The 26797-nt window shown below is 42.4% G+C and overlaps 1 protein-coding gene across 2 annotated transcripts in view; it reads right to left on the bottom strand.

Annotated features, from left to right (window-relative positions):
- TANGO6 (transport and golgi organization 6 homolog) overlaps positions 1–26797 on the bottom strand; it is a 242417-nt gene that overhangs the window by 92479 nt on the left and 123141 nt on the right. For both annotated transcript variants that reach the window (XR_010344863.1, XM_064383227.1), the window contains exon 15: positions 25849–25989. Coding sequence is in view for 1 of the 2 variants with exons in the window: in XM_064383227.1 (XP_064239297.1) it covers positions 25849–25989 (141 nt within the window). In the remaining variant the exon portion in view is untranslated. The remainder of the gene's footprint in view (positions 1–25848; positions 25990–26797) is intronic.

Genomic DNA, 26797 nt, shown 5'->3' with positions numbered 1-26797 from the left:
GTTTGAGACCAGCCTGACCAACATGGTGAAACCCCATCTCACTAAAAATACAAAAAAAAATTAGCTGGGCGTGATGGCACATACCTCTAGTCCCAGCTACTCAGGAGGCTGAAGCAGGAGAATTGCTTGAATCTGGGAGACAGAGGTTGCAGTGAGCTGAGACTGTGCCACTGCACTCCAGCCTGGGAGACAGAGTGAGACTCCATCTCAAAAAATAAAAAAAAATAGGGCCGGGCGCGGTGGCTCACGCCTGTAATCCTAGCACTTTGGGAGGCCGAGGCGGGTGGATCATGAGGTCAAGAGATCGAGACCATCCTGGTCAACATGGTGAAACCCCGTCTCTACTAAAAATACAAAAAATTAGCTGGGCATGGTGGCACGTGCCTGTAATCCCAGCTACTCAGGAGGCTGAGGCAGGAGAATTGTCTGAGCCCAGGAGGCGGAGGTTGCGGTGAGCCGAGATCGCGCCATTGCACTCCAGCCTGGGTACCAAGAGTGAAACTCCATCTCAAAAAATAAATAAAATAAATAAAAAAAAATAAAATAAATAATTTGCTCTCACGTCACTCAGTTGGCTCACTCTTGAATTCCTTCCTGAGTGAAGCCAAGAACCCTCATGGCCTCCTAGGCTGAACCCCAATTTTGGGATTCACCCTGTGACACTTAAACACAGTGGACCATTTGGTCCAATATTCCATAGTCTCCATGTATAGCTGCATTAAATCACATTTGACAAACATTAACCCATGGATGTTAAGATCTTACGCCAGAGGTTAAAACCTTTGTGCTCCACCCTTTTTGTTTTGCCCCATCCAACTCTCTTCTGTTCTTTATTTCACTTCCTCTATGGACCAGGTTGAAGTAGAGATAAAGAACCGGAGTCTTTTTCTGTGTATCTTTGAATCTTAATCTTTTTTCCAGGCTCCAGGATCCAATTAGAGTGCTTAAATCCCCTCTGTAATCTAACTAGTTGAGGTATACTCTTCCTTTCTCCAGGACTGTACTCTGTGTATTTTCAGTTTGATATTAAATATTTTGTGGAGAAAAAAGGTAAAAGCATAAAATGGTCAAAGGATGCAACACATATTTGACCTCCTTAAATCAGTTACTGAAAAAAGGGATCCAGATGAACTACTTTGCTTCCTGTCTTGGATGCCATTTATTTGGGTACCAAAGTGTATGGATCTCTAGGGGTGACACCCTGGAGAGCCACATGCCCTCAGCAGCAACACTCTTGTTGATCCAGTCAATGAGGAAACAGGAGACAAAATATAGATCTGACTCTGTTTATGTGTCCTTTTTTTTGTCCTCGCTAACATTTTTTTCCCTGCATTTCAGGGACTAGAACTCTACCTCCCTACTGTTAAGAAATATAGTAGAAGAATCACTTGTTTCTTGTAACATTTCATGAATACAATTTATTGCCACGTGTTAGCGAGAGTCAACACAGTTTACAATTTCTGTCAAGGTCAGAAGGAAATTAGATTGACATGGCAGATCCTGACAGGCAGGATTTCCTCTCCAAAAGCCATTTAGAGAATTAAATAATTTAAATGCAATTAATTTTTGATGAAATTCATCATTAAAAAATTCATAGGTAAATTTTGATTTATTAACAACAGTTATTTTTCAGCCTTGAATTTCCCTTGCAGCTCTGGGGAAATCATCTCTGTTCTGACTTCAGTTTCCCTCCTCCACATAGCCCTTTATGAACAGGAGAGGGATCTTAGTTAATATAATGTATGCAACTACAGTGCAGCCCAGACATAAAATACTGTAGAATAAAGCAATGCTATGTGCATTCATAAGTCTCTTTATCTGCAAAATACTTGTATGTCTATTATCCTATTTGAGCCTCACAAGAATTTAAGGTAGGCAGAACAAAATATTATTAACCCTGTATCACAAATAAGAAAGTAAAATTTAAAAGGGGCTCATCCCAGGTCACACAGTTTACTGAGATGCAGATAAGTGCTCAAAATCAGACTCCGGTCTTCCAGGCAGAGGGCTCTCTCTACTGCCATCAAGACTTTTTTTTTTTTTGAGACAGAGTTTCACTCTTGTTACCCAGGCCGGAGTGCAATGGCGCGATCTCGGCTCACCGCAACCTCCGCCTCCTGGGTTCAGGCAATTCTCCTGCCTCAGCCTCCTGAGAAGCTGGGATTACAGGCACATGCCACCATGCCCAGCTAATTTTTTGTATTTTTAGTAGAGACGGGGTTTCACCATGTTGACCAGGATGGTTTCGAGCTCTTGACCTCATGATCCACCCGCCTCGGCCTCCCAAAGTGCTGGGATTACAGGCGTGAGCCACAGCGCCCGGCCATCAAGACTTTTTTTTACTTGGCTATCCATTGAAAACAGCAGGAACTTCCATTCTGAAACAAAGGATATAAATGCAGCCAACTGATTGCCCCACATTTCTAACATTTCAAGGTCCTTGCAATTTTCATCTTTCTTTGTTTAACTTCATAAGGCATGGCTAGAAAAGAAACCAGTGACTTAGTCTTAAAATGGTGCATAAATAACAGAGTACAAAGGAAATAAGTTCTAGTGGGCAAACACCCGAATTGGCACTGAGTAGTCTTGGTTTAGGGCTGGAATCCTATTCATTCTAACCTGGAGAGGAGAAAAAATTCCTCTCTTCTTTCCCACTTTCAAAAGTGGAAAGAACTGAACACTTCCGATTTCCTAACCATAAAGGATGACTGATAAAGGCCTTGTGAAAGCTGTTAAAACCCTATATTGATGCACATATCAGGGCAATGCAGTGTTGGAGCCAAAGCCATCTTCTGATCTTGATGGGGCTTGCCAGGCAGGCAGGTCACAATAGTCATTGGGCAAGAATGCTGGGTAGTCCCTGGATAGATTTCCCCCCACTTGTGTCTACATGTCAGGACCCATTTTTCTCCCTAAGGCTAACTGTTGATCTGATGCTTTTGTTTTTTCATTCATTTCCTCTTTAAGGTAATATAACCAAGAGGTGACCCTAAACCAGCAGTAGGTTAGCAAAGATTTCAGGGGCTCTTAAGCTTTCCCTTTCCGGTCACACACAGACCACACAAGCAGGAATGATTTAGATGCAAATTATATGTAAATAGACTTTGACAGGCTTAGATTGGGATCATGAGAAGATCCCTGTGGGACAAATTATTAAACAAAAACAAACTTGATAGTGGAACTATTGTCGGTGTAAGTAACCTACCAAGAATGTTTTAAAAAGACAGAAAGATCTTTTTTTTGTTTTGTTTTTGAGATGGAGTTTTGCTCTTGTTGCCCAGGCTGGAGTGCAATGGCATGATCTCGGCTCACTGAAACGTCTGCCTCCCAGGTTCAAGTAATTCTCCCACCTCAGCCTCCTGAGTAGCTAGGATTACAGGCGCCTGCCACCACACCCAGCTAATTTTTTGTATTTTTATTAGAGACAGGGTTTCACCATGTTGGCCAGGCTGGTCTTAAACTCCTGACCTCAGATGATCCAACCACCTTGGCCTCCCAAAGTGCTAGGATTACAGGTGTGAGTCACCACATCCAGATGAGATCTTCTTATCTTCAAATATTTCATCTATTAGCAAATTATATTGCCTCAGATTCTATTTAATCATTCGAACTTTATTCCTTTGGATTAAATAGTCTCCTTGTTAAAAATACAAAATAAGCTTGGTGCAGTGGCTCATTCCTTTAATCCCAACACTTTGGGAGGCTGAGGTAGAAGAACTGCTTGAGTCCAGGAGTTTGAGAACAGTATGGGCAACATGGTGAAACCTCATCTCTACAAAAAAAAAAAATTTTCTTCCTTTTTTTTTTTTTTTAAAAGATGGGGTTTCACCATGTTGGTCAGGCTGGTCTTGAACTCCCGACCTCAGGTGATCCGCATGCCTTGGCCTCCAAAGTGCTTGGATTACAGGCATAAGCCACTAATTTCGTCCAGCCAAAAAATTTTTTTTAATTAGCTGGATGTGGTGATGTGTGCCTATGGTCCCAGCTACTTGGGAGGCTCAGGTGGGAGGACTGTTTGAGTCCAGGAGGTAGAGCCTGCAATGAGCCATGACAGTACCACTGCACTCCTGCCTGGGTGACAGCAACAATCAGTCTTTAAAAAAAAAAAATCCCAGAAATGGCCACACAATAAGCAAATATTAGTATATCTGCTACCTGCTTCTTATAGGCTGGGAAAGAATCAGAGAAAGATTTGAAAGTAGGATAATATCTGAAATTTGATTACTTTCTAGAGATGGTCAAACTTGAGTAAGTACGTGTAGAGGGAAGTTTTAAATGAGAGGAAAAAAAAGAGGTAAGCCAGGGGCACTTTATTCTTTTTTTTAATTATTATTATTTTTTGAGACAGAGTTTTGCTCCATCGCCAGGCGCCAGGCTGGAGTGCAGTGGTGTGATTTCGGCTCACTGCAACCTCCGTCTCCTGGGTTCAAGCAATTCTGCCTCAGCCTCTAGGGTAGCTGGGACTACAGGCGCATTCCACCATGCCCAGCTAATTTTTTTGTATTTTTAGTACAGATGGGGTTTCACCATGTTGGCCAGGATGGTCTCGATCTCTTGACCTCATGATCCACCCGCCTCGGCCTCCCAAAGCACTGGGATTACAGGCTTGAGCCACCTCGACCAGGAGCACTTTAGACACAGAGGTCCTACTTTGCACTTTGACTTGCAAGAGGATGTTTTCCTTTTCTTTCTTCAGAAACAGAGTGATGTACAAATAAAACCATAAATAAATAATCTTTCAGAGTAAAACAATGTACAGGAAATGCTTTGTATTAGTGGATTTTTGGCAAGTCAATGAACTAAAATAACACAGAAACAAAGATAGTTTCAAACAGGAGATGCCAACACTTTTATAGTTATGTATTAACTAGGTTACTCATTCCAGCTCAACGGCTCATTGAACTCCTAGGCTTAACTAGTGCATAAACTTTTAATTTACACAAAGTTACCCTATGAGGAAAATCTACATTAACTGACTCTACCCTAGTGTGTTACTCACAAGACAAACAGATTGGTTCTCCTGAAAAATGTGCTCCAGACAGTAAGAGTCTCCAGAAACTTCCTTGAAGGGTGAAACTGTAGCAAAGTTCAGAAATGTAATTATCAGGAAGGAAAACTTCTCAGTTTATGGTAACTTATTTTAAAAACCGAAAGAAGAAGCCGGGCGCGGTGGCTCAAGCCTGTAATCCCAGCACTTTGGGAGGCTGAGGCGGGTGGATCACGAGGTCAAGAGATCGAGACCATCCTGGTCAACATGGTGAAACCCCGTCTCTACTAATAGAAAAAATTAGCTGGGCACGATGGCGCGTGCCTGTAATCCCAGCTACTCAGGAGGCTGAGGCAGGAGAATTGCCTGAACCCAGGAGGCAGAGGTTGCGGTGAGCCGAGATCGCGCCATTGCACTCCAGCCTGGGTAATGAGCGAAACTCCGTCTCAAAAAAAAAAAAAAAACCGAAAGAAGAAAAAAATCTTAGATATTTTAAATAAAGGAGATTCTCTTTACAACTCTGTAATCATGAAAGTATTAAAACTATTCCAGTGATTTAATTAATTTAATTAGATATATAAAAGTTCAAACTCATTAAGCCATGCCCAAGAATTAGTTAGCCTCATAATATTGACAAACACAAATCAGGAAGCCTGTAGACTGAGACGATAACTTCATGTTTAAATTATTAACAGATCATCCATCCCTCAAGTGCTATGAATCAATTCCTACGACATCAAGCCAGGGAGAGGAAAATTAAGTAACACTGTCTTCCTACAAGGAATACTGTATTTCAGTTACAATGTTGGTTTACTCTCTTAAAAGTCCATAAGTCAAAATGACTGCAAAAATCTATTTCGAAACTTGCAAACAAAAGAGAAAATCAGGTGCTTCATTATTCCGTGTTCTTTCTCATACATATATTGAAGTAGAATCCAAATGAATGCTTTATTCTAAATTAGAACAGTGAGATGAGAAGACAAAAGTATGAAGACACTGAAAATAAAAATAACAGCAGAATAAAATGCTGAAACATCTAAGCATAATTATGTTGTTATCTTTAAAGAAAAAACCCCTTGCCAATGGCATCTTGTGTCTTCTAAGTCAGTGATTCCTGCAGCTGATGATTTTTAGAAAAGAACTGCAATATCCACTTGAATCTATTTAAAGAGATCTAATTATAACAGGTAAGATTTCTGCTTTTTTTCCTTTTTTTGAGACAGAGTCTCGCTCTGTCACCCAGGCTGGAGTGCAATGGCACGATCTCAGCTCACTACAACCTCTGCCTCCTGGGTTTAGGTGATTTTCCTGCCTCAGCCTCCTGAGTAGCTGGGATTACAGGCATGTGGCACCATGCCTGGCTAATTTTTGTATTTTTAGTCGAGATGGGGTTTCACCACATTGGTCAGGCTGGTCCCGAACTCCTGACCTCAGGTGATCCACCTGCCTCAGCCTCCCAAAGTGCTGGGATTACAGGCTTGAGCCAACTTACCCAGCCAGATTTCTGCTTTTCAGCACAGAATACAAAGCTTGATTTGAGAGGGAAAAAGGACATAAGAATGACTTGGAAAGATGAGTAACTTCCAAAGAATCTCTGTTGAAAAGCAAACAATGAAGGGCTATCACAGAAACACATACATATACTTAGATTTTTATCCTGGAGTAGAATGAACAGGATGATCATACATTTTACTCTACTGAAGGGCTACTTATTAGGATTGGCTTTTGCCTTGGGATAATGCAGGAATATGATACACTGATTCAAAAATAACAACAAAAAAATAGCAACCAACATTTATCCACCCCTTACCATGAAAGACACCGGTTCTGAACACTTAACATATATTATCTTATTTAATTTCAAAACCATCCTATCAGGTAGTTAATAGAATTATCCCCATTTTATAAATAAGGAACAGAGATAACTTATCCATGCTACTAAGTGTTAGAGTCGAGATCAAAACTCAGTTAATTATGACTCCAGGGTCACAGAGAGCACTTCTGAGAAAGAAAACTAAAATGCATTCAAAGTTAAGTCCATATGTTGAATTTTTATTTACCTGTCTAGTGGCTGCCACTGTAGATGGTCCCACCTCCCTACTTTGGTATCTGGCAACCCCACTAGAGGACTTAATATAGTGATAAATATATCTCTATGATGATACTCATATATTTATAAGTGATTTCATATATATTACTTTATTTGAGCCTCTCAATAGTTCTGTGAGAATAGTTGCTGGGTGGATTATAACCCCATTTTCACTAAATGCTAAAAAAAAAAAAAAAGATGATGGTCTCATTTATTCCTCTGAATTGCCTATAATATTCACATTTTCTCACCATATTCACAGCCATTCCTTTAACCCAAATCTTCATCTCTTTGTGTCAAGGAATACTACAACCACCTCCCAGCTTTTTCTCTGGCTCCAGCCTCTCTTTCCTTTTTTATTTTTTGAGACAGAGTCTTGCTCTGTCACCCAAGCTGAAGTGTAGTGGTGTGATCTTGGCTCAGCTCGCTGCAACCTCTGCCTCCTTCTAATTGGGTTCAAGTGATTCTCCTGCCTCAGCTTCCCAAGTAGCTGAGATTACAGGTGCACACCGCCATGCCCAGCTAATTTTTGTATTTTTATTTATTTATTTATTTAGAGATGACGTCTCACTCTTTCGCCTAGGCTAGAGTATATAGTGGTAAGATCTTGGCTCACTGCAACCTCTGCCTCCTAGGTTCAAGCAATCCTCCCACCTCAGTCTCCTGAGTAGCTAGGATTACAGACATGCACAACCACGCCTACCTAATTTTTTTGTATTTTCAGTAGAAATGGGGTTTCACCATGTTGGCCAGGCTGGTCTCGAACTCTTGATCTCAAGTGATCCACCAGCCTCAGCCTCCCAAAGTGCTGGGATTACAGGCATGAGCCACCGTGCCTGGCCCAGGCTCTCCTTTCTTCAGCATCTTTCATGTCCCTGCCAACCACACACCTATACATCTATTATCATGCTGCTTTCTTTAATAATCTATAGTGATTCCCAAATGGCCACCATGGCAAGGCTGGACTCCTGCTCAGCTCTCAGAACTGTCTGTGGTATGGCTATACCCTCTCTAGCCTTTCTTCTCTAATGTACTCAACACAACCTCAACAGAGGGACAGATTACATCTCAGTTCTTTATTCTCACTATTTGCATCCCACTTCTGTTCTGTTCTCATGCTTTCTTTCTTATCTGGGGACATCATTTTTCTGTTTTTATCACGTGTAAGTCTTTTTTTTTTTTGAGACGGAGTTTCGCTCTCGTTACCCAGGCTGGAGTGCAATGGCGCGATCTTGGCTCACCGCAACCTCCGCCTCCTGGGTTCAGGCAATTCTCCTGCCTCAGCCTCCTGAGTAGCTGGGATTACAGGCACGCGCCACCATGCTCAGCTAATTTTTTTGTATTAGTAGAGACGGGGTTTCACAATGTTGACCAGGATGGTCTCGATCTCTTGACCTCGTGATCCACCCACCTCGGCCTCCCAAAGTGCTGGGATTACAGGCTTGAGCCACCGCGCCCGGCCACGTGTAAGTCTTATTTGAGATCTACCATCATATCCTGCCCCAACAACATCCTAATAGGTCTCTCTGCTTCAAGTCTTCTATTCTAAATCATCCTTCAGAGTGACTGAAGTAATTTTGCCAGAATATAATTATGATTATTTTCCTCCTTAAAGTCTTTCAATGGCTCCCATCTTATAAAATCAATATAAACTCCAAATCCATTAACATAGCATATGTATCCTTCCATGATCTTGACTCCCTGAGCTAAGCCAGGCCATGAAACCTAGTCTGAGTTAGATCATGAGTGAGAATGGTGGCCAGGCATGGTGGGGTGGCTCATGCCTATAATCTTAACACTTTGGAAGGCTGAGACAGGAGGATCACTTGAGTCCAGAGGTTTGAGATCAGCCTGGGCAACATAGTGAGACCCTGCCTCTACAAAATATACAAACAAATTAGCCAGGTAATATGGTTTGGCTGTGTTGCCAACCAAATCTCATCTTGAATTGTAGCTCCCATAATTCCTAAGTATTGTGGGAGGGACCTGGTAGGAGATAAGTGAATCATGGGGGCAGTTTCCCCCATACTGTTCTCGTGGTAGTAAATAAGTCTCATGAGATCTGATGGGAAACCCCTTTCGCTTGGTTCTCATTCTCTCTTCACCTGCCATTATGTAAGATGTGGCTTTGCTCCTCCTTGCCTTCCGCCATAATTGTGAGGCCTCCCCAGCCTTGTGGAACTGTGAGTCCATTAAACCTCTTTTTCTTTCTAAATTACCCACTGTTGGGTATGTCTTTATCAGCAGCTTGAGAACAGACTAATACACCAGGTGTGGTGGTGCATGCCTGTGGTCTCAGCTACTCAAGAGGGTGAGGTGGGAGGATCACTTAAGCCAGGAGTTTCAGGCTGCACTGAGCTATAATTGCACCACTGCACTCCAGCCTGAGTGACAGAGCAAGAGTCACACACATAAACACACACATACACAGGGAGAGGGAGAGAGAGACAGAGAGAGAGAGACAGAGATAATAAGATTTAATCTCTTTTAATTTTATGTACTCCAAAGCAGAAAACAGGCAGGACGAAGATCATGAATAAGATAAAGATTCAGGCCGGGTGCGGTGGCTCATGCCTATAATCCTAGCACTTTGGGAGGCTAAGGCGGGTGGATCACGAGGTCAAGAGATCGAGACCATCCTGGTCAACATGGTGAAACCCAGTCTCTACTAAAAATACAAAAAATTAGCTGGGCATGGTGGCACGTGCCTGTAATCCCAGCTACTCAGGAGGCTGAGGCAGGAGAATTGCCTGAACCCAGGAGGCGGAGGTTGCGGTGAGCCGAGATCGCACCATTGCACTCCAGCCTGGGTAACAAGAGCAAAACTCCGTCTCAAAAAAAAAAAAGAAATCTCAACAGAAAGAAAATAGAAAAGGACCAACTACAAATTCTAGAAATGAAAAATACAATATCAAAAATAAAATATTCACTGGATGAGTTACACAATAAAATGACAATGACAGAGGAAAGAGTCCATGTACCTAAAGATAGATTAATTGAAACTGTTACATCTGAAAAAGAGAGAGAAAAAGATCGAAGAAAAAATTGAGCAGAGCCTGTTCTTGTAGAACAAGAACAAAAAAAAACATCTAACATATGTGTAATTGGAGTCTTACAATGAGGACTAAAAAATTAAATGGAAGTAGAGCTATTAAGCCAAAAATGGAGATTAAGAATCGTAGGTTGGGCATGGTGGCTCATGCCTGTAATCCCAGCACTTTGGGAGGCGAAGGTGGGCAGATAACTTGTGCCCGGGAGTTCGAGACCAGCTGGGCAACATGGTGAAATCCCATTTCCACAAAATACACAAAGATTAGCCAGGTGTGATGACATGAACCTGCAGTTCCAGCAACTTGGGAAACTGAGGAGGGAGGATCACTTGAGCCTGGGAGGTCGAGGTGCAGTGAGCTATGATCATGCCATTGCACTGTGGCCTGGGAGAGAGAGTGACATCCTATCCCCCCTAACCAAAATTAGCTGCACATGGTAGTGTGTACCTGCAGTCCTAGCTACTTGGGAGATTGGGGTGGGAGGACCACTTGAGCCCTGGAGTTTCAGGCTACAGTGAGCTGTAATCATAACACTGTACTTCAGCCTGGGAGACAGAGCAAATGAGACCCTGTCTCAAAACAACAACAACAACAACAACAAAAACTTCAACCCTAACCATTCACCAAACACAGACATTAAATTGAAAAATCGAAACAGGTCATAGACTGAAACATAAAAGCTAAGATCATTAAAATTCCAGAAGAAAAAAATGAGAGAAAATTGTTACATGAAGTAAGCAGAAATTCCTTAGGACACAAAAAGTATAAACTTCCTATTAAAAACCCTTATATAATGGGCTTTATAAAAGTTAATGTCTTGGGTAGCACTATGTGCATGGAAGAGAGTAGAGGACCAAGGCCAGAGCCTGGGGGACTCCAAACTTGAGAGATCTGTTAGTGGGGGAGGAGCCAGCAAAGAAAACTGAGCAAGAGCAGCCACGAGGCAGCAGGAGAATGAGGCAAGCCTATTGTCAGGAAAGCCTGGAGAAGAAGACATTTCAAAAAGGAGGGGTGATCAGCCAGGCAGGTGGCTCATGCCTGGCCAAGATGATGAAACCCTGTCTCTACTAAAAATACAAAAATTAGCTGGGTGTGGTGGCGGGCACCTGTAAACCCAGCTACTCAGGAGGCTTAGGCAGAGAACTGCTTGAACCAAGGAGGTGGAAGTTGCACTGAGCTGAGATCGTGCTACTGCACTCCAGCCTAGGTGACAGAGTGAAACTCGGTCTCAAAACAAAAAAAAAGGAGAGGTAGTCAAACATATCAAGTGCTACTGGAAACTCGAATAATATGAGGATGAATAATTGATCACTGGCTTGTCAATATTTAGGTGGATAAGGGAATGTTGGGGATGAAAGACACATTAGAGTGACTTGGGAAGAGAATGCGGAGGGAGGAAGTGGAGGCAGCAAGGCAGACAGTTTTTCCAAGAATTTTACTCTGGAGGAGACCAGATAACTAGGGTGATAGTTAGGAGATGTGGGGTCAACAGAGGTTCCACTACATATAAAGAATTCTCACAACTCAATAATAAGAATATAATTAGCCCAATTAAAAAATGCAAAAAGATCTCAACAGTTACTTCACAAAAGAGATACATAAATAGAAAATAAGCATATGAAAATATGCTCAGTATACTTAATCACCAGGAAAATACAAATGAAAACCACAAATTTTTTCCCACAATGCCATCAGGACAAACAACAAAACAATATAAAAGGAGGACTTTCTTCATCCATCCACTTTGAACAAACAAAGTTTTCAAAAGACATTTTTCTTTATTTGACAAAAGACATAGCAGATGGCTTAAAAAGTCTCATGTCACTTAAAATTTTAGGAAAAGTTCTGTTAGTGTATAAACAATTTAAAGGCTGGGTGCAGTGGCTCACGTCTATAATCCCAGCACTTTGAGAGGCCAAGGCGGGCAGATCACTTGAGCCCAGGAGTTCTGGGCAAGCCTGGGCAACATGGCAAAACCCTCTCTCTATTAAAAATGTAAAAATTAGCCAGGGATGGTGGCACATGCCTGTAGTCCCAGCTACTCGGGAGGCTGAGGCATGAAAATTGCTTGAACCCAGGAGGCAGAGGCTGCAGTGAGCCAAGATCCTGCCACTGCACACCAACTGGGAGACAGACCAAGACTGTCTCAAAAACAACAACAAAACAACAATTCAAAATATAAATTAGCCTATAACACAGTAATTCCACTTTGGTGAATATCAATCCAACAGAAATAAAGGTTCTAGTACTTTAACATGTACATGTATACAAGATATACACATATAAAAATACATTTTTATTAGTGCACATAGATGAGAATTTATATTGCAGTGCTGTATATCACAGGAAAAAAATAGAAAAAAGTAGATACTCAGTTGAATAAATAATATCAACTGTGGTATGGCCATCCCTATAAAATATTATGCAGCTGTTTAAACCTTCCTCCCTCATCTTAATTACCAGGTGAAGTCAACTGGAAGTCATGGTAGCCTGCTAGACAAATCCAATTATTCAAATTTTCCTTTGCTTTATCCAACTGGCTGGAAGAAGGTATGTGTCAGAGCAGAATTTGGGGCTGAATTTGCTCCACTCTAGACAGATGATGGGGTCACTATTGCCAGGCTGGAGTGCAGTGGCATAATCTTGGCTCACTGCAACTTCTGCCTCGCAGGTTCAAGCGATTCTCCTACCTCAGCCTCCGGAGTAGCTGGGATTACAGGGGTGCACCACCACGCCTGGCTAATTTTTGTATTTCTAGTAGAGATGGGGTTTCACCCTATTGGCCAGGCTGGTCTTAAACTCCTGATCTCAAGTGACCTGCCTGCCTCAGCCTCCCAAAGTGCTGGGATTACAGGTGTTAGCCAGTGTGCCTAGCCCAGATGATAGGTTTCCTAAAATTGGATTATGGCTTCATCCTGAAGCTGCAGAAGCCATTTGAGATCTGCGACTATTGCTTGGATGAACTGAGGGGGTAAAGTGATTGCTAAACTAAAACACACAAATCAAGCAGGTGACATGGAAAAGAGCCGACAAAGCACATTGAATCAGCTAGAAACACACCGTGTTTTACAGCTAGAAACACACCATGAAGCCTAGGACTCACCCTTTTCCTAGGATATAATCTGAGGAGCTGCTTTGCCTCAGGATTCCTGGGAGTCACTCTACTTAGCATGACATACAACAGAAGAGAGAGATTTAATTCTCACCCTTCAGTCCTCATTCAAAATATGGATTCCTGATCGTACCTAAAAGCAAATTCTTCAGATGGAGCAACATGAATACGGCTATTTTTGCTCTGACTTTTAGAAGCCTCTGGCTTAGAGTAAACTAGAACTTGTCTGAGCTTGCTGATTACAAGGCTACATTCTGCCTCTAAAAATAATGAAGTAGTGCTGTTCTTTATACGTCATGCTGACACCACCAGCTCTGAGTTGCTTTTCCAGGGCAGCAAAGGGTTCACACTGAGTCATGCATCCCTCAGTCCTCCTCTCCCCGCTTCCACCCACCCACCTCCTCTGACAGGTTCCTTGATTCTGGGAGCAAAGTTGCACATTTTGGAGATGGCTGGTCAGGGTTAAACAGTCTATACCAAAGGTGTCAGAAGAGAAAGAAAAAAAACCAAAAAAACCCAAAAAACATTTAGTCTGAAGCCATGAAATAGTTTTTCTCTATGAGATATTAGCAGTCTAATTCACTGCTGACAAGACTATATGTTTCTGGAGGACAATTTGGCACTAAATATCTTTTTTTTTTTTTTTTGAGACAGAGTTTCGCGCATTACCCAGGCTGGAGTGCAATGGCATGATCTCGGCTCTCCGCAACCTCCGCCTCCTGGGTTCAAGCAATTCTCCTGCCTCAGCCTCCTGAGTAGCTGGGATTACAGGTGCGCACCACCATGCTCAGCTAATTTTTTGTATTTTTAGTAGAGACGAGGTTTCACCATGTTGACCAGGATGGTCTCTATCTCTTGACCTCATGATCTGCCCGCCTCGGCCTCCCAAAGTGCTGGGATTACAGGCGCAAGACACCGTGCCCGGCCCTAAATATCTTTTTAAACTAAATTATTTATTATTATTATTATTATTTTTTTGAGACAGGGTCTCACTTTGTCATGTAGGCTGGAGTGCAGTGGCACAATCATGGCTCACCGCAGCCTTGACCTCCTGGGCTCAGGTAATCTTCCCACCTCAGCCTCCTAAGTAGCTAGTACTACAGGCACCTGCCACCACACCCCCCAGCTAATTTTTGTATTTTTGTTTAGAGATGGGGTTTCGCCATGTTGTCCAGGCTGGTCTTGAACTCCTGGGCTCAAGCAATCTGCCTGCCTCAGCCTCTCAAAGTGCTAGGATTACAGGCATGAGTCACTGCACGTGGCTGGCACTAAATATCAAGAGGTATATGTTGAACTAATAATTTCCCTTGTAGGAACTAATTCCAAGGAAAGTACCAAAGAATCACCAAAAGGAGTTATATGTAAAGATAATCACCTGGAAACAACCTAATTAAACAATAATGTCTTCCCAGAGATAATTAAATTACATTAAATTAATAAATCCAGGTAGTTATATAATTTGATTATAATATAATCAAAATTATATTTTCTTTTTTGAGACGGAGTTTCGCTCTTGTTGCCCAGGCTGGAGTGCAATGGCGAGATCTCGGCTCACCGCAACCTCTGCCTCCTGGGTTCAAGCAATTCTCCTGTCTTAGCCTCCTGAGTAGCTGGGACTACAGGCATGCGCCACCATGCCCAGCTAATTTTTATATTTTTAGTAGAGACAGGGTTTCACCATGTTGACCAGGATGGTCTCGATCTCTTGACCTCGTGATCTACCCGCCTCGGCCTCCCAAAGTGCAGGGATTATAGGCGTGAGCCACCGTGCCTAGCCCTCAAAATTATATTTTCAAGAAATAGGCAAGGCTTGGTAGTTCATGCTTGTAATCCCAGCACTTTGGGAGGCTGAGGCAGGAGGGTCACTTGAGCCCAGGTGTTGGAGACCAGCAACACCTGGTCTCCACTAATAGAGATAGTGAGACACCATCTCTATTAAAAAAAATTAACAACAACAACAAAGAAATATTTAATGACATAGGAAAGTACTTACAAATAATGTTAACCAAGAAAAAAAAGCAGTATATATATATATATTTATTTTCTATGTAATTACAATTCTGAGAAAAAAACAAAAACTTGAAGGAAATGCATCAAAATGTAAACAAAGAGTGGTTACTCCAAAGTGAAATTATAGGTAGGTATTTTCTTCTTTATACTTTTAAATAGTTTTCAGGGCCAGGTGTGGTGGTGCATACCTGTGATCCCAATACTATGAGAGGCTGACACAGGCGGATCACTTGAGCTCACGAGTTTGAGAACAGCCTTGGCAACATAGTGAGACCCCATATCTACAAAAAATTTTTAAAAATTAGCTGGGCATGGTGAGGCACACCTATAGTCTAGCTACTCAGGAGACTGAGGTGGGATAATGGTTTGAGGCCAGGAAGTGGAAGCTCCAGTGAGCCAGTGATGGCACCACTGTACTCTAGCCTGGGCAACAGAGCAAGATTCTATCTCAAAAAAAAAAAAAAAAAAAAAAAAAAAAACCCAAACTGTCTAATATAACTAGGAAGTGTAGCTCAATCTATAGACTCTTCCCCTACCCTTATTATATTACTAATAAGTTACAGCCATCAAAATATTAACGTGAGAAAGAAAAAGAGAAACAGGAAGGGAAAAATAGTTATTTAGTCTGGATTTCCTCAATTCAGGCCATATTAGTATTTCCATTTATATTAATATAAATGTTTGTTGAATTGAACTACAGTGATGCCAGCCCAGGCAGACTCGGCAGAGAGCATTTCATTTGATCCTGTGAATTTTGATGAAAATTTCTCCTTTAAAAATACGTGAGCTCTAACCCTTCACTGTTGTTTATTGCTTCTGAAATCCACGAATGCTAAACTCCCAGACTGGTATTCAATTATTCACACTTCTAACCTACCTTTTCATCTGAATTTAAGCCTGTGCTATGAAATGGAAATCTCTGAAAACTATCATACAAAAGCTGTTTTTCAAAAACTGACCTGCTGTGCTGTAATGATGATGAGGAACTGATGTAGCCTTATAGCACACTGCCGTACTCAACTGCAGGGTTTGGAGAGGAAAAAGGACAGACATGACCATTTCTTCTGTGTCCCACAATACTCTATGCATGCCTCTCCCTCCACGGGCCAGGCTTCTTACCATGACGATTTGTGTATGAGTTGACCTCTCCCCCTACATGATAAGCAGCTTGCAGAAAGAGACCATTGCTTTTTCATGCTCCTGATTCCAGCTACAGGCACAGAACCCACCACTCAGTAGCTACTTAATAAATGTTTCTGAACTGAACTACATTAATGTCCCATTCCCAGGATTAAGAAAAAAAAAGTGTTTTCAAGATAAAGAATTTTGAGCATTAGAAAGAGAAACCAGGCTGGGCTCAGTGCCTCACACCTGTAATGCCAGCACTTTGGGAGACCGAGGTGGGTAGATCAGAAGGTCAGGAGATCAAGACCATTCTGGCTAACATGGTGAAACCCTGTCTCTACTAAAAATACAAAAATCAGCCGGGTGTGGTGGCACATGCCTGCAGTTTCAGCTACTCGGGAGGCTAAGGCAGGAGAACTGTTTGAACCCGAGAGGCGAAGGTTGCAGTGAGTAGAGATCATGCCACTGCACTCCAGCCTGGCAATAGAGTGAGATTCTATCTCAAAAAAAAAAAAAAAAAAAAAAAAAAGCAGCCAAATAACCCAGGAATTTATACAACTTAGAACTTGATAAAAATAGGAAACTAAATTAGAATTCAGAGAATATCTGGGAGTTACTATGGGCAGAGTTAGAAATAAATTATTTTTCTATCAAGGACTTCTGACTCAAGCTAGGCATCCAAATGAGAGCCACATACAAATAAAATGTAACTTTAGCCCAGTGTGGTGGCTCATGCCTTCCCAGCACTTTGAAAGGCCAAGCAAGGCAGAAGGATCATTTGATGCCAGGAGTTTGAGACCAGCCTGGGTACTGGTCTCTAAAAAAAAGAAAAAAAAGAAATAACAAGATCTGCAAATCTGAGGTGTCCTGATGTGATACAGGAGCAACCCAGCACCTAAAAAACAAAAAACAAAAAAACCCAACTTCACTTATTTTCTCTCCGGATTCTTTTGGAGGAGAAATAAATATTAGCAAAGAACATGGAATATTCTCTAAATACAAAGGATAATTTAAAAATATACTTTATGGTATATTCATTTTATGGTCCATTAAAAGGAAGGAAATAAAGGGTAAGAGGCATATATACAAAGGTGGCTACAGGTTCTAATAAGGACATACCCCCATATCTAGTAGATTGAGCAAGGCTACCCATTAAAGTTATACAAATAAGATTGGTATAAAATAGATTAAATTATCCATGTAAAGAAGCTCCCACACCCAAACAAGGATTTGTAAATGTGTTACGGAAATGAATGAATTTTTTTTTTCAAACTCTCCCCAATGAGATGCCAATCTGAAATGCAAATCAAGATTTGAAATAGAGGGTTGGGCATCATGGCTCATGCCTGTAATCCCAACACTTTGGGAGGCCAGGGTGGGAGGACTGCTTGAGCCCAGGAGTTCAAGACCAGCCTGGCTGTAATAGAACCTGTCTCTCCAAAAAAAGAAGAAAAGGCTGGGTATGATGGTTTGCACCTGCAAACTCAGCACTTTGGGAGGCCAGGGTGGGAGGATTGCTTGAGCCCAGGAGTTCAAGACCAGCCTGGCTGTAATAGAACCTGTCTCTCCAAAAAAAGAAGAAAAGGCTGGGTATGATGGTTTGTGCCTGCAAACTCAGCACTTTGGGAGGCCGAGGTGGGCAGATCACTGATGTCAGGAGTTTGAGACCAGCCTGGCCAACATGGTGAAATCCTGACTCTACTAAAAATGCAAAAATTAGCTGGGTGTGGTAGCGGGTGCCTATAAGCCCAGCTACTCGGAGGCTGAGGCAGGAGAATCACTTGACCCAGGAGGCAGAAGTTGCAGTGAGCCAAGATTGTGCCACTGCACTCTACCCTGGGCGACAAAGTGAGACTCTGTCTCAAAAAATATATATATATATGAGATAGGCTGGGATTTAGTTAGGGCCAGCACGATGACTGCACAGGTTGCATATTATACAACTCCAGGGCATGCCATTTATATAATAAGGCCCCTAGGAGTTTATACAGCTGTGAACAATCTGTGTAATTATATGTGGCAGCCCTGGATTTAACACATTTGCGAGAAATAGAATGGCCCACATGGCCTCTAGAACAAGGTGTTTCAACAGGGGCCTTACTTCCATTTTGAGCCACTGCGTCTTTGTTGTAGGTGGCCATCCTATGCATTTTAGGATGTTTGGCAGTATCCTGGGCCTCTACTACATGCCATAACAATCCCCTCCCCAGACAGTTCTAACAACCAAAAGTGTCTCCAGACACTGCCAAAGAAAGAGAAGATATAGGCTCAGTATCTCTTATCTGAAACACTCGAGACAGAAATGATTCAGTTTTTCAGATTTTGAAATTTTTTGGAGTTTGAAATATTTGCAGAATATACTGGTTGAGCATCCCTAATCCTAAAATCCAAAATGCTCCAATGAGCATTTCCTTTGAGTGTGTCGTGTCAGTGTTCAAAAAGTTTTGAATTCTGCAGCATTCCAAATCAGGCATCAGGCATATGTGAGAAAGAAATGTGTTCTACAGCAGATCAGATTAATTCTCTAGGCAATCTCAAAAGAAAATACCCACAAAGATGCATTTAATAATCCCTTTTGATTTAATTCAATTTGCCAAGTAACATCCCAACCAATTCATTATCTTGAGTGCAGTAACCCTAATATCAGGAACATATTAGTAAACAGAAAGTATGTTTTTTTTCCTTGAGACAGGAGTCTCACTCTGTAGCCCAGACTGGAGTGCAGTGGTGTGATCCTGGCTCACTGCAACCTCTGCCTCCCAGTCCTGATTCAAGCAATTCTCCTGCCTCAGCCTCCCAAGTAGCTGGGATTACAGGCACATGCCACCATGCCCAGCTAAGTTTTGTATTTTTAGTAGAGATAGGGTTTTGCCATGTTGGCCAGGCTGGTCTTGAACTCCTGACCTCGTGATCCACCTGCCTCAGCCTCCCAAAGTGCTATGATTACAGGCGTGAGCCACTGCACCTGGCCTATATTTTTAAAGAAGTTTTAAGAAATGCAATGGGCCAGGCATGGTGGCTCACGCCTGTAATTCCAGCACTTTGGGAGGCCGAGGTGGGTGGATCACCTGAGGTCAGGAGTTTGAGACCAGCCTGGACAACATGGGGAAACCCTGTCTCTACTAAAAATACAAAAATAAGCCAGGTGTGGTGGTGCGTGCCTGTAATCCCAGCTACTCAGGAGGCTGAGGCAGGAAAATTACTTGAACCCGGGAGGAGGAGGTTGCATTGAGCCGAGACCATGCCATTGTACTCCAGCCTGGCCACAGAGCAAGACTTCCGCTCAAAAAAAAAAAAAAAGAAATGCAATGACATGTAACAATCCACAAGTTATTGTCAACATTGACATTGGACCACATAAGAGGAAACAGATGGAAAAACATTTGCAATGATTGGTAATTTAACAACATGTTAAGATTAAATTTCTAGGAGTACAAAAACTACTGAATTGTTCCTTAAATAAAAGGGACTGAACCAAAATCCTTCCACAATATTTTCTACATTGAAAAGTAGACAAAAATATATAAAGCCTTGCTGGGTGTGGTGGCATGCACCTATAATTCCAGCTACTCAGGATGCTGAGGTGGGAGGATCGCTTGAACCCAGGAGTTTGAGGTCATTCATAAGCTATGATTGCCCCGCTGCACTCTAGCCTATGTGAAAAAGAGAGATCCTATCTCAAAATGTAGATAGATAGATAGATAGATAGATAGATAGATAGATATAGATATAGATATAGATATAGATATAGATACACAAATACACAAAGCCTAGCTGGGCACAGTGGCTTATGCCTGTGATCTCAGCTAACTGGGAGGCTGAGGTAGGAGGATGGCTTGAGGCCAGGAGTTTGAGACTAGCCTAAGCAACATAGCGAGTTCCTGTCTCTAAGAAAAATTAGAAAAATAAAGAAAATACATATACATAAAGTTGGGTGCAGTGGCTCATATCCATAAATTCAGCTAATCATGGGGCTGAGGCAGGAGGACTGCTTGAGCCCAGGAGTCCAGGTCCAGCCTAGGCAACATAGCAAGACCCTATTTAAAAAAGAAGATAAATAGATAGACAGACAGACAGACAGATTCATACTTATGTAATCATGGTTTGGGAAAGCTCTTCTCCATATAAGAGAAAAATTATAAGGAAAAAGACAGATTTACCTACACTGAAATTAAAAACTTGTGTATCAAAACCAAAATGAAACAGAAAATATGAACAAAACTAAAAGAAAAATATTTACAATATAAATGTCAATGGTTCAAGATCTTTAAACACATAAAGCTTTTTTTTTTTTGAGATGGAGTCTCACTCTGTTGCCCAGTGGCACAGTCTCGGCTCACTGCAACCTCCACTTCCTGGGTTCAAGCAATTCTCCTGCCACAGCCTCCCAAGTAGCTGTGATTACAGGTACCAGCCACCATGCCCGGCTAATTTTTGTATTTTTAGTAGAGATGGGGTTTCACCATCTTGACTAGGCTGGTCTCCAACCGCTGACCTCGTGATCCACCCACCTCGGCTTCCCAAAGTGCTGGGATTACAGGTGTGAGGCACTGCACCTGGCCACATAAAGCTTTTAAAAATCAAGTAACAAAATTGATACTCGAAAAAACAACAGCTAGGTAACTCTCACACACATATGCACACCCTCCACATACACAAAATCACTAGTAAATATATGGAAAATATTTAACCTTATCAATTGAATACATAAAAATAAGATAGCATTCCTTTTATATACCTTCTTGATAAAGATTTTTTTAAAATAATAATACACAGAATATATAGTACTTTTGAGGGCAGAGACAAACATTGATAATGTAAACTGGCACAACCTCTCTAGAAGACAGTTTAGCAATAAATACCTTTAAAAATATTTCTAGGCAGGGCGCAGTGGCTCACGCCTGTAATCCCAGCACTTTAGGAGGCTGAGGCAGGCAGATCACAAGGTCAGGAGATCAAGACCATCCTGGCCAACATGGTGAAACTCCATCTCTACTAAAAATAAATTTGAGACTCTGTCTCAAAAAAAAAAAAAAAAAAAAATGTTTCCTAGGAAATTATCATGAATCTACACAAAGATGTGGCTACAAAAATATTAATCTCAATAGTAATTCAGAGTAGCAAAAAACTGAAACAATATTAGGATGAAGGTTGACAGGGAAGTTTATAACAGATGTATCCTACTGGAAATAACACTGCTCAATCTCAACCTCACTAAAAGTGAGAAAACCACATATGATGTGCCTCCTGATGTGAGGCAATGGGAAGTGCAGTATACAGCACAACCTATAAAGTACTTCTGCTCCCCACAATTTGACCAGGTCTACCCAAGTGTACAGATCTCTCAGCCTAGTGGAAACATGTGGGTTTAATTCCATTAAAATGAGGTTCAAGAACAATCAAAGTAAATTAATGATGATAGAAAGTCAGAATAGTGCTTATTTGTGGGGCTGGTACAGATTAGGAAGGAACAAAAGGAAACTTTATTAGAAGTCACACTATATTGATCTTTGTAGTGGTAAATAAAGAACCATAAAGCTATACTCTTTAAATTCAAATACTTGGCCAGGCGCACTGGCTCATGCCTGTAATCCCAGCACTGTGGGAGGCCGAGGCGGGTGGATCACCTGAGGTCAGGAGTTCAAGACTAGCCTGGCCAACATGATGAAACCCCATCTCTACTAAAAATACAAAAATTAGCTGGATGTGGTGGTGCTCTGCTACTCAGGAGGCTGCAGTCTGGAGAATCGCTTGAACCTGGAAGGTGGAGGTTGCAGTGAGCTGAGATTGTGCCACTGCACTCCAGGCTGGCTGACAGCGTGGGACTCTGTCTCAAGAAAAAAAAATTCATATAATTCTGGCTGGATGCTGTGGCTTATGCCTTAATCTCAGCACCCTGGGAGGTGGAGGTGGGAGGATCGCTTGAGCCCAGGAGTTTGAGATCATCTGGGTAAGATAGTAAGACCTCATCTCTATAAAAAATTTAATAAATAGCTGGGTGTGATGGCACACACCTGTGGTCCTAGCTACTCAGGAAGCAGAGGCAGGCAGATCACCTGAGACTGACAAGTCAAGGATGCAGTGTGCCATGATTGCACCACTGCACTCCAGCCTGGGCAAGAGAACAAGACCCTGTCTCAAAAAGAAAAAAAAAAAAAATCATATACTTTATGTACTTTACTGTATATATGTAATACCTCAATTTTTTTTTAATGGAAAGAAAAAAAACTCCTGCTGATTTTGCACCATGATCTAGTGGCAGGAAGACAAGGTGTGGCTACGGAACTAGCGTGATACAGAGATTGTTTTGCCTTATTTTAAGGCTTCTAGTGATATTCAGTGTGACAACTAATGGTTAAGTCTATGAAGCACAGGTTAAAGAAAGGAATCTTCTCTCAATTCTATGTTATATAGCCAGTATAAAAATTTCCAAAGTGTACTTGCTGGCTTATGGAGAAATTCATCTTAATTTAACCTCTCTCTTTAGAATGTACTACTCTTTTCTTTGTCTTTTTTCCCTAGGGTCCCACCTCCTAGCTCCATATGAGCACTCAATAAACAGCAAAAAATATTTGTTTTCCTTCATTTTTAATCTTTTTTTTTTTTTTTTTTTTGAGACGGAGTTTCGCTCTTGATACCCAGGCTGGAGCGCAATGGCGCGATCTCGGCTCACCGCAATCTCCGCTTCCTGGGTTCAGGCAATTCTCCTGCCTCAGCCTCCTGAGTAGCTGGGATTACAGGCATGCGCCACTGTGCCCAGCTAATTTTTTGTATTAGTAGAGACGGGGTTTCACCATGTTGACCAGGATGGTCTCGATCTCTTGACCTCGTGATCCACCCGCCTCGGCCTCCCAAAGTGCTGGGATTACAGGCTTAAGCCACCGCGCCCGGCCATTTTTAATCTTTAAAAAATTTTTAAATCTTTGTCACGTAGGGAAAAATAAAGTTTTGCTCAACCCTTATTGTATGTCAAACACCATTGTAAGAATTACTTTATTTAATCTTTACAACAGCCCTAGGAGTAAGTGTTATTAATATCCTCATTCTGGCTCAGCGCAGTGGCTCATGCCTGCAATCCCAGCACTTTGTGAGGTCAAGACGGGAGGCAAAGACTGCTTGAGGCCAGGAGTTCAAGACCAGCATGGGCAACATGGTGAAACCCCCATTTCTACAAAAATACAAAAATTAGCCAGGTGTGGCAGCATGCACCTCTAGTCCCAGCTATTTAGAAGGCTGAGGCAGAAGAATCACAGCCTCAGAGGTCAAGGCTGCAGTGAGTCATGATAATGCCACTGAATTCCAGTGTGAGCAAGAGAGGGAAACCCTATTGCAAAAATAACAACAACAACAACAAAAAACCAAACCAATAATATAATCATTTTACACATTAGAACACTCAGGATCCAAGGTTAAGAAACATTCCCCACAGTTGGGCACGATGGTTCATGACTGTAACCCAGCACTTTGGCAGGCAGAGACAGGAGGATTGCTTAAGTCCAGGAGTTTGAGACCAGCCTGGGCAAGATAGTGAGACTCTGTCTCTACAAAAAAAATAGAAAATTGGCTGGGCGCGGTGGCTCACACCTATAATCCCAGCACTTCGGGAGGCCAAGGCGGGTGGATCACGAGGTCAAGAGATCGAGACCATCCTGGTCAACATGGTGAAACCCCGTCTTTACTAAAAATACAAAAATTAGCTGGGCATGGTGGCGCATGCCTGTAGTCCCAGCTACTCGGGAGGCTCAGGCAGGAGAATTGCCTGAACCCAGGAGGCGGAGGTTGGGGTGAGCCGAGATCGAGCCACTGCACTCCAGCCTGGGTAACAAGAGCGAAACTCTGTCTCAAAAAAAAAAGAAAGAAAGAAAATTAGCTGAGCATAGTGGCACACGCCTGTATTCCCAGCTATGAGGGAGGATTGCTTGACCCCAGGAGGTTGAAGCTACAGTGAGCCATGAATGTGCCACTGCTCTCCAGCCTGGGCAACTGAGTAAGACTCTGTCTTGTAAAAAGAAAGAAACATTTTCCTGACCACACAGCTGGTAAGTGAAGCATTTCCTAGATCACACAGCCAATAACAAGCAGTTCAGAGGCCGGGTGCAATGGCTCAGGCTTATAATCCCAGCACTTTGGGAGGCTGAGGTGGGAGGAACACTTGTGCCCATGAGTTTAAGACTAGTCTGAAAACATAGTGAGACTCCACCTCTACCAAAAAAAAAAAAAAAAAAAAAAAAAAGCAGCAGCAGTTCAGGATTTGAATTGAGGCAGTGTGTCTATAGTCTATCCCTTAACTACTACTCTCAGCTTACATAGCCTATTGCAACTTCCTTCAAGTTGGTGGTTCAATTCTCAACACTATCACTTACCAGCTGAAAGAGTGTTGGACAAATTGCTGAAAGTGTTTGAGCCACAGTTTCTTCATCTATAAAACGAAGGGTTTGATAACAGCCTCTTTATAAGGTTTGTTGGGAAATTAAATGAGATTATATATATGGACAACCTAGCACACAGCAGACATTCAATAAGATTCAGTACTCTTCCTTTCCTGCTTGACATTCCTCTTCTTTATTCTGAGAGAGTCTCGCTCTGTTGCCCAGGTTGGAGTGCAGTTGTACAATCACTCCTCACTGCAGCCTCGACCTCCCAGGCTCAGGTGATCCTCCCACCTCAGCCTCCTGAGTAGCTGGGACTACAGGTGTGTGCCACCACGCCTGGCTAATTTTCAGTAGAGATGGGCTTTTGCCATGTTACCCAGGCTGGTCTTGAACTCCTGCCAGGCCTAAAGCGATCCTCCCAAAGTGCTGAGATTACAGGTGTGAGCCACGGTGCCCACCTGACATTCCTCTTCTTTTTGTGTTTGCTGCTGCTCAACAAGTGTGAGACTTCTCATTCCATCTCGATTAAAAATCAGGGCCCAACACAGCTCCGAGGGAAGGAGACTAAGCAGTTTTTTTTTTTTTTTTTTTTTTGATTGTTGTTTTTGAAACAGAGTCTTGTTCTGTTGCCCAGGCTGGAGTGCAGTGGCACAATCCCGGCTCACTGCAACCTCTGCCTCCCAGGTTCAAGCAATTCTCCTGCCTCAGCCTCTCGAGTAGCTGGGACTATAGGCATGCGCCACCATGCCCAGCTAATTTTGAATTTTCAGTAGAGGCAGGGTTTCACCATGTTGACCAAGCTTGTCTCTAACTCCTGATTTCAGGTGACCCACATGCCTCAGTCTCCCAAAGTGCTGGGATTATAGGCATAAGTCACCACACCTGACCAGAGACAAAGCAGTTTTAAGAAAAAGGACATTGTTGCTTTCAGTTTCATAGTGGGCATCTAGACATTTCCTAAATTCTAAATGGGTACTAGTTCATCCCAGCCCTCACACTACCCTCACCATGCTAGTGTAACAAACCCCCAGGTACACACACTTTGGTTCCAAGTCACACCGCTTCTCCACCCTTTTCCAGGTGGATGGAAGAAGAAAACTCACCTAACGCCCTGACGATTCGCATTAGGACTTCCCCGACCTTCATTCTGGTCTCTGGTGTGTGCTTGTCTTTGCTGCTGTCATATTGAGTCAACAGGTCCGGCAAGATTTTCTCAGGATAGACATCTGAGAGCAGGGCAACCCCTGGGGTTGAAAACAGAAAGAAAGGATTCATTACTGTTTATTTAGGATTGAAAGGCAAACCCAGACATCCTCTGATGGGATGAACACAGAGACACTGAAAAGCATCTCTACAGTTCTCCCAGTAAGGGCCGCTTGTTGTTTGGAGAGTCAGCATAGTGAGTGGAAAGAAGATGGGCCTGGTAGTTGAGACTCCTGGATTTATCTAGTCCCAGCCTAATATGATCTCTAAGGCCACTCCCAACACTGACGTTCTATGATCCAGGCAATGCCTCCTGCCTTTGCTGTAGTTCTCCATTCCTGTATAATTTCCCTCTGTAGAACTGCCAGTGATGGGAGCAATTTCCACAAGGAAACATTTTCAGAGCATCCTGAATGTGATCAATATTAGATCTAAGCTCATGGCTGAGTTTCCTGATCAACAGAAATAGGGAAGACCCTGACCTTGAGTCCCTCTTCATAGGACTTTCTGATCCTCTCTCCCATCCATGGCAGTGCCTTCTAAATGTGTAACCTGGAACAGTGTTATCATAATCTGAGCCCAACCCCATATTCAGCAAGCTTTATAGGGTGGCAGGGAGGTCAGAGATAACCAGACAGATCCAGAACAAAACCCCTGGTCAGCCTTAAAACTATATAAATACAAATTCTATGATTCAGGGAGGAAAAAGGTTATACACTATAAAGAACAGGAAGAAAAAAGAAAAAAAGTGAAGAAGGAATAGGTAGAAATAGTGGTTCCAGGATGAGAATCTACTTCTACCTCAACCACCCTGGCCCATCAACTCTGCTCTGGGTTTTTCCAATAATC

The sequence above is a fragment of the Aotus nancymaae genome, unplaced genomic scaffold (assembly GCF_030222135.1).
Source record: "Aotus nancymaae isolate 86718 unplaced genomic scaffold, 86718_ANA_hifiasm-v0.15.2.pri h1tg000030l, whole genome shotgun sequence".
Lineage (NCBI taxonomy): Eukaryota > Metazoa > Chordata > Mammalia > Primates > Aotidae > Aotus > Aotus nancymaae.
This window is presented reverse-complemented; position numbering and strand designations above follow the sequence as displayed.